This window comes from Musca autumnalis, unplaced genomic scaffold (genome assembly GCF_047663935.1).
Source record: "Musca autumnalis isolate F117 unplaced genomic scaffold, ASM4766393v1 scaffold_3, whole genome shotgun sequence".
Taxonomy (NCBI): domain Eukaryota; kingdom Metazoa; phylum Arthropoda; class Insecta; order Diptera; family Muscidae; genus Musca; species Musca autumnalis.
This window is the reverse complement of record NW_027411866.1, coordinates 9,510,348-9,523,860: the sequence shown is the minus strand read 5'-3', so window position 1 is coordinate 9,523,860 and position 13,513 is coordinate 9,510,348. Positions and strand designations below refer to the sequence as shown.

The 13,513-nt window shown below is 34.2% G+C and overlaps 1 protein-coding gene across 1 annotated transcript; it reads right to left on the bottom strand.

Annotated features, from left to right (window-relative positions):
* Nucleotides 1-1,335: 1,335 nt before the first annotated feature.
* Nucleotides 1,336-11,646, bottom strand: LOC141396834 (uncharacterized). The gene is made up of 3 exons (XM_073972510.1): nucleotides 11,571-11,646; nucleotides 3,825-4,026; nucleotides 1,336-3,770 (listed from the first exon to the last, which is right to left on the bottom strand). Exons 1-3 carry the CDS (start codon nucleotides 11,634-11,636, stop codon nucleotides 1,627-1,629), a joined length of 2,412 nt encoding a protein of 803 aa, XP_073828611.1. The 5' UTR covers nucleotides 11,637-11,646; the 3' UTR covers nucleotides 1,336-1,626.
* Between the last annotated feature and the right edge of the window lie 1,867 nt (nucleotides 11,647-13,513).

Sequence of the window (13,513 nt, the reverse complement as noted above, 5' to 3'; positions counted from 1 at the left end):
TATAGGAAAAGTCATCTCCGGTGAACTTTTGTATAGGAAAAGTCATCTTCGGTGAACTTTTGTATAGGAAAAGTCATCTCCGGTGAACTTTTGTATAGGAAAAGTCATCTCCGGTAATCTTTTGTATAGGAAAAGTCATCTCCGGTGAACTTTTGTATAGGAAAAGTCATCTGCGGTGATCTTTTGTATAGTTAAAGTCATCTGTGGTGATCTTTTGTATAGGAAAAGTCATCTCCGGTGAACTTTTGTATAGGAAAAGTCATCTCTGGCGGTGTGGTCACTGTGAACTTTTGTATTGGAAAAGTCATCTCCGTTGAACTTTTGTATAGGAAAAGTCATCTCCGGTGAATTTTTGTATAGGAAAAGTCATCTGCGGTGACCATTTGTATAGTTAAAGTCATCTGTGGTGATCTTTTGTATAGGAAAAGTCATCTCCGGTGATCTTTTGTATAGGAAAAGTCATCTCTGGCGGTGTGGTCACTGTGAACTTTTGTATTGGAAAAGTCATCTCCGTTGAACTTTTGTATAGGAAAAGTCATCTCCGGTGAATTTTTGTATAGGAAAAGTCATCTGCGGTGACCATTTGTATAGTTAAAGTCATCTGTGGTGATCTTTTGTATAGGAAAAGTCATCTCCGGTGAACTTTTGTATAGGAAAAGTCATCTCCGGTGATCTTTTGTATAGGAAAAGTCATCTCCGGTGAACTTTTGTATAGGAAAAGTCATCTCCGGTGATCTTTTGTATAGGAAAAGTCATCTCTGGCGGTGTGGTCACTAAGACGAAAATATTAATCTACTAAATAAAGACTCCTTTTCGTCTAAAAGACTCCCTTCAGTTCGTCTAAAAAGACTCCTTTCGACTTTAAATACTCCCTGTAGCTCGTCTAAAAGGAATGCCTTCAGTCGCCTGTAAAGACTCCCTTCAGCTCGTCCATAAGGACCCACTGTAGCTCGTCCATAACGACTCCCTTCAGCTCATCTAAATAGAATTCCTTCGCTCGTCTTAAAAGACTCACTACAGCTCTTCTATAAAGATTCACTTTAGTAGTCTGACAGTATTCCTAATCCAAAAAATAGTAGTAAAATTTAATTTTATTTCTATTCTTCTTCATCCATTTTCATATCATATTTTTCACATTAAATACTTCCCCTTCCTATTCCCCCTTCGAAGGACCATTTAACTTTTAACCGTTGCTAACGGCAATAATCAGCTGTTCAATCTCAATTATAATTCACAATAACAAGATTGTGAATGCTATTGTTGATCATTCGCAAACACCATTTTGGTTGACTACACTTTCAAAGCCTACTTCCAGGCGTTAACAATCAAATTAAATTAAATTTAAAAGTCGTATTTATATTTAAAAAAATTAATAAATAAGAAATAGGACAATTACAAATGAAATACATATAAAATAATAACAAATAAAACTTAACAACAAATTCGTCAATGTTTTATATATTTAATAAAATCAAATAAAATATATAAATAATGTAAAAAAAGAAACAATAAATAATTTAAAATGAAAATCTTCCTACAAATTACAAATAAATTTCACTTCTTTTTGGCTAAAATTGGAATTGAATTTCCTCCTTCTGCTGCTGCTGCTTCAGAAGACGTCAGACTTTAAACTTTTGGTGGTGGACGCAGGGCAATATTGGCTTCAAACTCTTTCATGTTCGAGTTGCGGTGAGATTTTTTGTTTTGTCCAGGATGTGGGGCACCGCCACGTTTACCACGCTTGCCGGGGGCATGACTTCTTGTCAGATGGGTTTTATAGGTCTGCTGATAACCATAACTTTCTGGATTATTGTTGTATTTGGGATTGTAGCTATCAAAGTCCAGTCCCTTGTATTTATGATTGCGTGGCTGTTCATAACTTGAGGCTGCTTCCTCATATTTTCCGGAAGGTTCCTTTTTTAATATAAATTGTTGATAGGGTGCCATAATGCTGGGATAACCATCTTCGGACATTCCCGAACTGGGTATGTCACCATCACCCTCTGCCGTGGGAGGTTCCGCATAATAACCACTTGTGGCAGTACTGTAACCCTTGTAGTCGGGATGAGGTTCTTGCTGGCTGGCCGACTTTTTGCGATATTCAGGACGATATTCACCTTCCCCTCGTTGTTGTTTTTGTTGTTTGTAAGGCATGGAATTGATGTCATGATAGATTTCTGAATTAAAATATAATTTACTGGGTTTATTCGATGAGGCACTGGAAATGGATTGATGCTCTTCGGGATCAGGTGTGGTCACAACATGTGTTAAATCAAAATCTTCAAGATTCTTTAAGGCAGTGGAATGATCAAATTGCTCAAAGCTGGGTTTAAGGTTCAAACTATACGGCTTGGAGACAGTTTTCACTGTGGCCGTGTGCAGTGGAGCCTTGGTTTTGATTTTGTAAATAAATTCCACATTTGGCGTCAATACATCGGTGACCTCATGACCCTGATTTTGATAGGTACTTTCATTTTCCAGAACATAGGCGTTATTGTTTTCCGCTTTTTTGTTATATTTTCCTGGACCTGCTGAATGGGAAGAGGGGCCGGAAGATGAGCCACTTGATGATGGAGCATGGACAATCGAATGTTTATAGTTCTCACCATAGTTATTGGACGAAGATGAGTACTTCGACTTGGATCCTGAGGCAATACGTTTCTCTTCGCTGCCGGGTACAGTTACAACTTTGAAATAAGTTTTGGGTTCTTGATTTTTGGGAGAGGCTATAATTTTACCCTCTGCCTCCAGCTCTTTCATGTAACGTATAACGGATTTCTCGATTTGTTTCATTATCTCAGCTTTGGGAATTTCTGTGGAGGCTGAGACTCTTATCTTCTCCTCGTTTTCATTCATGGCCGTGTGATAGGAAGAGGATACCGGTTTATATAAATATTTGGTGCGATAGTTTCTTTCCACGTGGGAGGGGGCTCCTTCATAGGCTTCGGTGTGATCTTCGTAAATGTTATAAGACCTGGTAACGGGATCTTTATCATAAACAGCTGCAGCAGCATTACTTTCCGCTTCAGCATTTCCTTGCTCTGCTTGGGGTTGAGATTGTTGCTGCTGTTCCTGTTCCTGTTGTTCTGCTGCTGCTCCATATTGGGCTTGTTGTAATTGTTCTTGGTACTGAGCTTGTATTTGAGCTTCTAGCATAACTTTGGCTGCCTCATTTTCTGCTGCCTGGGCTTGACTTATATACTGATATTGTTCTGAGGGTCCTTGGGGTTCCGGTTCTTCGGCTGGACTGTGGGCCTGAGGTCTTTGGGCATCCTTGTGTGAAAAGGAGTAGTATTCATAGTGTTCGGGTTTTTCAACGTGTTCGTGTATGTTCTGTAAATTGTGATCTTGTTCTTGTTGATGTTGTTGTAATGATGCATGCGAATGTTGTTGTTGTTGTATATGTTCATGTTGTAATTGTTGCTGTTGTTGTTGTTGTTGCTGGTGTTGTATTTGTTCATGTTGCTGCTGTGAGGTGGCGGCATAATGTCTGGTGTGATGATGACTTTGTGTTTGTTGTAGTGCTGCCTGTGCCTGTAGTTCTGGTGCCGCTGGTGTCACCTCCGATTCACTGGGAATGCGTATGGGTTCCCTCAAACGAGAACCATACATACCCATGGCCTTTTGTACATACTCCTCTGCAGTTTCAGTATCCTCCAGGGAATCTGCCGGTATACTGATGCTACTCGTGTACTTAGCAGTGATTTTCGTATGCAAAGGTTTACTTTCGGGTCGTATTAAATTGATATCGGCATTATTGTAGGAGTAATCTACAAAAAAACTAGTTTTGGAATGAATGTCTTCGAAAGAGTTCTTTATCTTACCTCCTGCATCTGTCGAATAGGCACCACCTCTACGATATTCGCTGGCCTCTGTGTGGCTGCTGGCCGCCACCGCCTGATCGGCTTTCGATTTTTCCGTAACATCACTTACAGCAGTCTTGCTACTACTGGCGGCTGTGGCCGGTCCATAACGGCGTCGGGTTTTACCGTTTGCTATGGCCTCATTGAAATCAAGGATTGTTAACTGAAAATGAAGGGGAAAAGTCTCTGAATCGACACATTCTTCCTTTTTCTCTAAAAAAAGTTTACAGAATTGATTTTTCAATAGAAAAAGGTCGCCGCATTGAGTTTTTCTATAGAAAACACTTGCTGAATGCTGTTTTCTGCAGAAAATATTTGCAGAATTATCTCTTTCTGCAGAAAACATGTCAAAAAAGTTTGTTAAATTTAGTTTTCAAAGAAAAAAAGTTTGCTGAATTTCGTTTTTCTATAGAAGAACTCGCAGAATTGATTTTTCTGTAGGAAAAGTTAGCTGAATTGATTTTTTTTATAGAAAATGTTTGCTGAATTAATTTTTCCATATACAAATTTCGCTGAATTGACTTTTTCTATAGAAAAAAATGCTGAATTTCTATAGAAAGTTTGCTGAATTGACTTTTTCTATAGAAACGGATTGGTGAGTTGATTTTTCCCACAGAAACAGTTTGCTGAATTGACTTTTTAATATAAAAGGATTGCTGAATTGAGTTGTTCTTTGGAGAAAGCTTGCTGGATTGAGTTTTTCTACAGAAAAATTTTGCTGAATTTAAATTTCAATAGAAAAATGTTGCTGAATTAACTGTTTCTATAGAAAAAAGTTTGCTGAATTGACTTTTTCAAAGAAAAAGTTTGCTGAATTGAATTTTTATATAGAAAAGGTAGATTGAATGGACATTTTTACAGGAAAAGTTTACTGAATTGACTTCTTTTACACGAAAAGTTAGCTGAATTGACTTTTTCCGTGGAAAAAGTTAGCTGCATTGATATTTTTATGGAAAGAGTATGCTGAATTGACTTTTTCTATAAAAAAAGTTTGGTGAATTGAATTTTTAACATAAAAGGATTGCTGAATTGAGTTGTTCTTTGGAGAAAGCTTGCTGGATTGAGTTTTTCTACAGAAAAATCTTGTTGAATTTAATTTCTCAATAGAAAAGGGTTGTTGAATTAATATTTTCAATAGAAAAAGTTTGCTGAATTGATTTTCCCTAAAGAAAAATTTAGCTGAATTGACATTTTCTAAGAAAAATTTTGCTGAATTGATTTTTCTATAGAAAAATGTTTGCTGAATTGACTTTTTCTACAGGAAAAGTTTGCTGAATTGAATTTTTTATGAAAAAATATGCTGAATTGACTTTTTCTATAAAAAAAATTTGTTGAATTGGAGGATTGCTGAATTGTGTTGATCTTTGGAGAAAGCTTGCTGGATTGAGTTTTTCTATAGAATTTGCTGAATTTAATTTTTCAGTAGAAAAAGGTAGCTGAATTAACTTTTTCTATAGAAAAAGTTTGCTGAATTGATTTTCCCTAAAGAAAAATTAAGCTGAATTGACACTTTCAAAGAAAAATTTAGCTGAATTGACTTTTTCTGTAAACATTTCTACAGGAAAAGTTTGCTGAATTGATTTTTTTCTGTAGAAAAAGTTAGCTGCACTGATTTTTCTATGGGAAAATTATGCTGAATTGAATTTTCTAAAAAAAAATTGTTGAATTGAATTTTTAATATAAAAGGATTGCTGAATTGCGTTGTTCTTGGAAGAAGGCTTGCTGGATTGAGTTTTTCTACATACAAATTTTGTTGAATTTAATTTTTCAATAGAAAAAGTAGCTGAATTAACTTTTTCTATAGAAAAAAGTTTGCTGAATTGATTGTCCCTCAAGAAAAATTGAGCTGAATTGACTATTTCAAAGATAAAGTTTGCTAAATTGCCATTTTCTATAGAAAAAGTTTGCTGAATTGGCTTTTTTCTATAGAAAAGGTTTGTTAAAGTGACTCTTTATATAGAAAAGGTTTGCTAAATTGACTTTTTCTATAGAAGAAGGTAGCTGAATTGATTCTTTCTATAGAAAAATTTTGCTGAATTGGTTTTTTCTATAAAAATGGGTTTCTGAAGTGACTTTTTATATAAAAAATATTTGCGGAATTGACTTTTTCTATAAAAAAAAGTTAGCTGAATTTACTTTTACTATAACAAAAGGTAGTTGAATTTACTTTTTCTATAGAAAATGTTTGCTGAATTGGCTATTTCTGTAGAAAAATATTGCTGAATTTACTTTTTTTATGGCAAAAGGTAGCTGAATTGACTTTTTATATAGAAAATTAATGCTGCATTGATTTTTTATATAGAAAAAGGTTGCTCAATTGACCGTTTTTTCAGAAAAAGTTAGCTGAATTGAACTTTTCTATAGAAAAACTTAGCCGAGTTGACTTTTTTACAGAAAAAGTTAGCTGAATTTACTTTTTCTATAGAAAATGAGTGCTGAATTGACTATAATAGTTTGCTGAATTTACTATTTCCATAGAAAAAGCTAGATGAATTAACTATTTCAATGGAAAATGTTTGCTGAATTAACATTTTCTGTGAAAAACGTTATCTGAATTGGCGTTTTCTATAAAAAAAACTTTACTGAATTGGATATTTCTATAGAAAAAGGTTGCTGAATTGACTTTTTCGGTAGATAGAGTTGGCTTGATTGACTTTTTCTGCAGAAAAAGTTTGTTCTTCTATAGAAAAAGTCAGCTAAATTAAGTTTCTTTGAAGAAAAAGTTAGCTGAATAGAGTTTTTCTGAAGAAAAAGTTTGATGGTTTGAGTTTCTCTCAAGAAAAAGTTTGCTGAATTGCCATTTCCTATAGAAAAAGTTCGCTAAATGACTTTTTCTATAGAAAAAGGTAGCTGAATTGACTCTTTCTATAGAAAAAGTTTGCTGAATTGGCTTTTTTCTATAGAAAAGGTTTGTTAAAGTGGCTCTTTATATAGAAAAGGTTTGCTGAATTGACTTTTTCTATAGAAGAAGGTAGCTGAATTGATTCTTTCTATAGAAAAGGTTTGCTGAATTGGTTTTTTCTATAAAAATGGGTTTCTGAAGTGACTTTGTATATAAAAAATATTTGCGGAATTGACTTTTTCTATAAAAAAAAGTTAGCTGAATTTACTTTTACTATAACAAAAAGGTAGTTGAATTTACTTTTTCTATAGAAATGATTGCCGAATTGGCTATTTCTGTAGAAAAAGATTGCTGAATTTTCTTTTTCTATGACAAAAGGTAGCTGAATTGACTTTTTATATAGAAAATGAATGCTGCATTGATTTTTATATAGAAAAGTTTGCTGAATTGATCGTTTCTTCAGAAAAAGTTAGCTGAATTGAACTTTTCTATAGAAAAAAAAATAGCCGAGTTGACTTTTTTATAGAAAAAGTTAGCTGAATTGACTTTTTCTATTCAAAACGTTTGCTGAATTGACTTTTTCTATAGAAAATGAGTGCTGAATTTACTTTTTCCATAGAAAAAGCTAGCTGAATTAACTATTTCAATGGAAAAAGTTTGCTGAATTAACTATTCTATGGAAAAGGTTAGATGAATTAACTTTTTCTGTGAAAAACATTATCTGAATTGGTTTTTTCTATAGAAAAATTTGCTGAATTGGATATTTCTATAGAAAAAGGTTGCTGAATTGACTTTTTCGGCAGATAAAGTTGGCTTGATTGACTTTTTCTGCAGAAAAAGTTTGTTGCATTCATTTTTTCTATAGAAGAAGTTTGCCTAGTTGACTATTTTATGGAAAAGTATGCTGAATTTACTTCTTCTATAGAAAAAGTTTGCTGGATTGAATTTCTCTCAAGAAAAAGTTTGCTGAATTGAGATTTTCTGAAGAAAAAGTTTGCTGAATTAAGTTTCTCTCAAGAAAAAGTTTGCTGAATTGACTTGTTAAAAGAAGAGGTTTACTAGATTGAGTTCTTCATAGAAAAAGTTTGATGAATTGACTTTTTGCATAGAAAAGTTCGAAGAATTGACATTTTCTGTAGAAGGAGTTAACTGAATTGATTTATCTATAGGAAAATTATGCTGAATTGAATTTTACTATAGAAAAAAACCGCTGAATTGATTTTTTCTATAGAAAAATGTTGCTGAATTGACTTTTTCTATAAAAAAATCTTGCTGAATTAACTATTTCAATGGAAAAAGTTTGCTGAATTAACTATTCTATTGAAAATGTTAGCTGAATTGACTCCTTCGGTAAAAACGTGAGCTGAATTACATAAAAGTATTTCGGAATTATCTCTTTCTAAAGAAATAGTTTGCTGAATTAACTTTTTCTATGAAAATATTTTGCTGCTATAGAAAAAGGTCGCTGAATTTACTTTTTCTATAGAAAAATCTTGCTGAATTAACTATTTCAATGGAAAAAGTTTGCTGAATTACCTATTCTATTGAAAATGTTAGCTGAATTGACTCCTTCAGTAAAAACGTGAGCTGAATTACATAAAAGTATTTCTGAATTATCTCTTTCTAAAGAAAAAGTTTGCTGAATTTACTTTTTCTATAGAAAAATCTTGCTGAATTAACTATTTCAATGTAAAAAGTTTGCTGAATTACCTATTCTATTGAAAATGTTAGCTGAATTGACTCCTTCAGTAAAAACGTGAGCTGAATTACATAAAAGTATTTCTGAATTATCTCTTTCTAAAGAAAAAGTTTGCTGAATTTACTTTTTCTATAGAAAAATCTTGCTGAATTAACTATTCTATTGAAAATGTTAGCTGAATTGACTCCTTCGGTAAAAACGTGAGCTGAATTACATAAAAGTATTTCTGAATTATCTCTTTCTAAAGAAATAGTTTTCTGAATTAACTTTTTCTATGAAAATAGTTTGCTGCTATAGAAAAAGGTCGCTGAATTGACTTTTTCTATAGAAAAATCTTGCTGAATTAACTATTTCAATGGAAAAAGTTTGCTGAATTAACTATTCTATTGAAAATGTTAGCTGAATTGACCCCTTCGGTAAAAACGTGAACTGAATTACATAAAAGTATTTCTGAATTATCTCTTTCTAAAGAAATAGTTTGCTGAATTAACTTTTTCTATGAAAATAGTTTGCTGAATTGACTTTTTCTATAGAAAAAGCTTACCGAAGTAACTTTTTCAATGGAAAAAGTTTGCTAAATTAATTTTTTTATAAAGCTTGCTGAATTGACTTTTTGTACAGAAAAGGTTTGCTGAATTGGCTATTTCTATAGATGTTCTGAATTGACTTTTTATAGAAAAGGTTAGCTGATTCACTTTTTTTATAGAACAGTTAGATCTATAGAAAAATTTGGCTGTGTTGAATTTCTATAGAAAAAGCTATCTTAATTGACATTTTCTATAAATAAAATTTGCTGAATTGGCTATTTCTATAAAAAAAGATTGCTGAATTGATTTTTTTCAATAGAAAAAGTTTGCTGAATTGGCTTTTTCTATACCAAAAGTTTGCTGAATTTTCTTTATTTATAGAAAAAGTTGTCCACCGTAGAGATCTACTATAGAATAGAAGACATATTTAAGGGTCTTCTGTGGAATAGAAGGGCATCGTAAGCGTGTTCTATAGAATATAAGACTACTTTAAAGATCTTCTATAGAATAGAAGACATCCTCTGGTGTCTTTCATACAATAAAGACCTCCTTAGGGGTCTTTTATAGAATAGAAGACCACCGTAAGGATCTTCTATAGAATAGAAGACCTCCGCAGAGATACATTCTCGGTAATCACAGATCGTGCCTAACTTATCACGCTTTGGACAAATGGATTTGTATGGAATTAAAACTGGTAGCAGTGTCAACTACGAAGTCTGGCCAGAGAATTGTTTCTGGCGAAAAATAGATCTCATCTCCCCACCAAGTGGAAAGGGGATCTTCAAATTGGTGCCAGCGACCTAGACCTAGAATCTCGGTGCGGAGCAACCACTCTCTAGGAGCTCTCTAGGTAATTCCAAAGGTGCTCTTGCTCATGCCTGATATCGTTGCTACCGTGTAATGATGTACCAAAGTTTGCGCCTTTAAGGCGTGAAACATGTAAAAGTTCTTAATGACACGGTTCGAACATAGTGAAAATTTTATTTATCCTAAGGGTATTATACAAATAAATCCAGTGGCATCTAGGTCGTAGTGGGCGATTAGCTGGTTTGCGGCTGACTCCATATTTTTCGCCCCTATGAGCATTAAGATCGAGACCAATAAGATCTTAATTATGGCATACTGGAACACATCCCACAGTTTAAGTATTCTGTAACTTGAGTAAGTGAACCGAAAGCTGGAGCGAAAATGGTTTGTAGGCTAATATTACACCTCTCTCCCTCTTATTAAACCTTTGAAGTCTTCAAGAGCATTCTCAGTCGCCGGTCGTCACCAAGGTCGATGTGAAGGTCCAGGCGTATCTTGATCTATAAGGGATATCAACCCTCGGGAGTAGGGGTTTTATTTAGAATTGAAGGTCGCCCTATTGTTCTTCCATAGAATAGCAGGGCAGAGGAGTGTTATAGAATAGAAGGTCACCGAAGAGGTTGCCTAACATGTCTTGGAATGCTGTACAAAAGCAACCTTTGCTAAGTAAAATGACATGAAGTGTATTGTACTCCGAACTGGAATGAACAAAAATATATCTTAGTTTTTCGTTTTATTCCAAAATTCTTTCACACTAAGTACTTCAAAACTTAGAGATTTCATACATATGTTCCAAGGAAACATGTCTATGAATAATTAATACCAACGGATATCGTTATTTGTAAAATTTAGAAGGTTTCGAAAAAGGTCCCGAATTTATAACAAAGCGTGAAGTTAGAAGTATGGTGCCAAGGGAAGAAATGTTCTATATCAAATTTCACTATGGTCACCAATCATATAGAGGATAAAAATCAATAAAACACAGTTCCAATCTACTATAGATTAGCAACTCATAAGAGAAATAAAGTTTTTTTATTTTTGGTCCCTTTCGTCCTTTTTATCCTTTCCTTTTTAATTTCATGTTCTAAACACTTCCTTCATTTATTTCGTAAATGTTATTGACTTCTTGATTAAGGAAAAATAACAACTTTCGCTTTCTTTTGCTTAGGCATTCGGTTTTTTTTTCAAAATCATGATTTGATTTATATTTGGCACGCTTGGTTAATATTTAATGCCAGCTAAAACAAATTGTTCGCTGGCGGATTTGCAGCCGCCAGGCAAGCACCAACAACACCCAGACCACAATATTAGTTGGCGATTTAAACCGAGGAGTGTGAGTTCATTAACACATTGTATGGAGGGGCATAAACTGATGAATGAATAGTTTGTTGTTTTGTTGTAATTGATGGCAATTAATTGGTTATGATACACACAGCGGAGGCAGCTCCGCAGTCGATAATGCTAAAATGATTTGTTTTTTCTTTTGATTTGTTTTTCTTTCATAATTGTTTCTTTCTTTAATTATCCTGACATTGAATTTTAAGTTTTTTTCCAAAGAGATTGTCACTGGAAATTTATTGCACTTTTGTGATTGTTTTTTTTTTTGAGTTTTTTTTTCACTTTAAGTTGAATTTTCTTCAGTCCACTTTCAAACACAATAATCCAGCTGTGCGGGGTTTTGTTGTGGCAGTTCCTGTTATCATGCAGGATAACCATAATATTTTGTTGTTGGTTTTGATTTGATTTCTTGTTTTTTTTTTTTTTTTTGTTATTTTTTGTTTCTTTCAAGACCATCGTTGGCCATCATCCATCCACCTATTTTTTTTACTTACAATCAGCAAAGCTGTATAAACGTATTTTAAGTTGAGCGCGTACATTTCACGACGGTATCTAAACATCAATTGTTTTCGCAACATGTCCAGTCCATAGCTTTTATAAGGTGAATTTTTCATTTGGATGAATTTTTTTGAAAAAAAAAAAAATAATGAAAAACTGCGTTTGTTTGCAAAACCCAGAGAGTGTGAGTGTGTGTTTGGTACGTCATTTCCCCCTCTGCCGAGGTGGTGGAAACAAAAAATTGCATGCAAACATGCAGTCAGCCAGCTAGCCAACAACATTTCCCATTCATATGGAACAAGCAGCCAGCGAAGCTAGGCTGACTGTTGGTGTTAAGGAAAAATTAGTGCATTTTGTTGAAACACCAACAAAAAAAAACTTGGCTAAAGAAATTGTTTTATTTTTTGTTTTCAGGAGGATTCAATTGGCCAAGGTTTTTTGTTTACTTAATACATAACATCAATTATATTTTAAGTTTGAAAACAAAAACCGATTTTAAACTGTTTCATCATTTCCACAATGATAGCTGCCGTTACCATTGCCTTGTTAGAGGTTGAGGTTATGTTCGAAACATAATTGACTACTTGGCCATAATAAAGAGGTTTTGTCAATTCCATTGTTTTGCGACAACAAATAACAACATTAGTGTCAACGCCTGATTCCAAAAGTTGTTGCCACAACAACTTTTTAAACTTCGAAATTGTCCACTCTTCTATTGTTGAAAATTCAAGTTTTGCAACTTTTTATTCCTGATATTTTAAGTCCTTTTATGAGCTCTTAGTTGGTTTCACTTAATACGGTAATGTTGTGGATGTAATTGATTGGAAATTAGTTACATAAGCCTTTTTGGAAGTAGTTCGTCGTAGGCATAAAAGGAAGGAACTATTAATAGAAAATATTCATTTTTAATAAACTAAAAATTAGGGCAGTAGAGAGAAGATTTATCACGAAGAAAGAGAAACACTTTAAAAATAACATTTCGCTCGTCTCTAGGACAAACTGATGACAGTTTTTATAGAATATCTAAAGACCGATTTTATAGACGAGCTAAAGGACGACTTTATAGACGAGCTGAAAGACGACTTTATAGATGACCTAAAGGCCAACTTTAGGGAGCTGAAGGGAGTCTTTACAGACGAGCTGAAGGGAGTCTTTATAGACGAGCTGAAGCGAGTCTTTATAGACGAGCTATATATGAGCTGAAGGGCGGCTTATAGATGGGCAGAAGGTAGTATTTATAAACGGGTTGAAGAGAGTCTCTACAGACGAGCAGAAGGGAGTCTTTATGGACGAGCTGAAGGGAGCCTTTATAGACGAGCTGAAGGGAGTCTTTATAGACGGGCTAAAGGGCGATTTTATAGATGAGCTAAAGGGAGTCTCTATAGAGGAGCAGAAGGGAGTCTTTATAGACAAACAGAAGGGTGTCCTTATAGATGAGGTGAAGGGCACCTTATAGATGGGCAGAATGTAGTCTTTATAAACGGGTTGAAGGTAGTCTCTATAGACGAGCAAAAGGGAGTCTTTATGAACGAGGTTAAGGGAGTCGTTATAGACAAACTGAAGGGCGACTTTATAGACGAGCTGAAGGAAGTCTTTATAGTCGATTTGGGGGAGTCTTCATAGACGAACTGAAGGAGATCTCTATAGATGGGCTGAAGGGCAGGAGGGAGTACTCTTAGACGGGGTATAGGGAGTCTTTATAGATGAGTTTTATAGACGAGCTGAAGGTTGTCTTTGTAGATGAGGCGAAAGGAGTCTCAATAGCCGATTTGGGGGAGTCTTTATAGACGAGCTAAAGGTCGACTTTATAGACAAGCTGAAGGGCGACTTTATAGATCAGCTGAAGGAAGTCTTTATAGACGAGGTAAAGGACGACTTTTTAGACGAGTTGAAGGACTACTTTATCGACGAGCTCAAGGAAGTCTCTAAAAACTGCTGG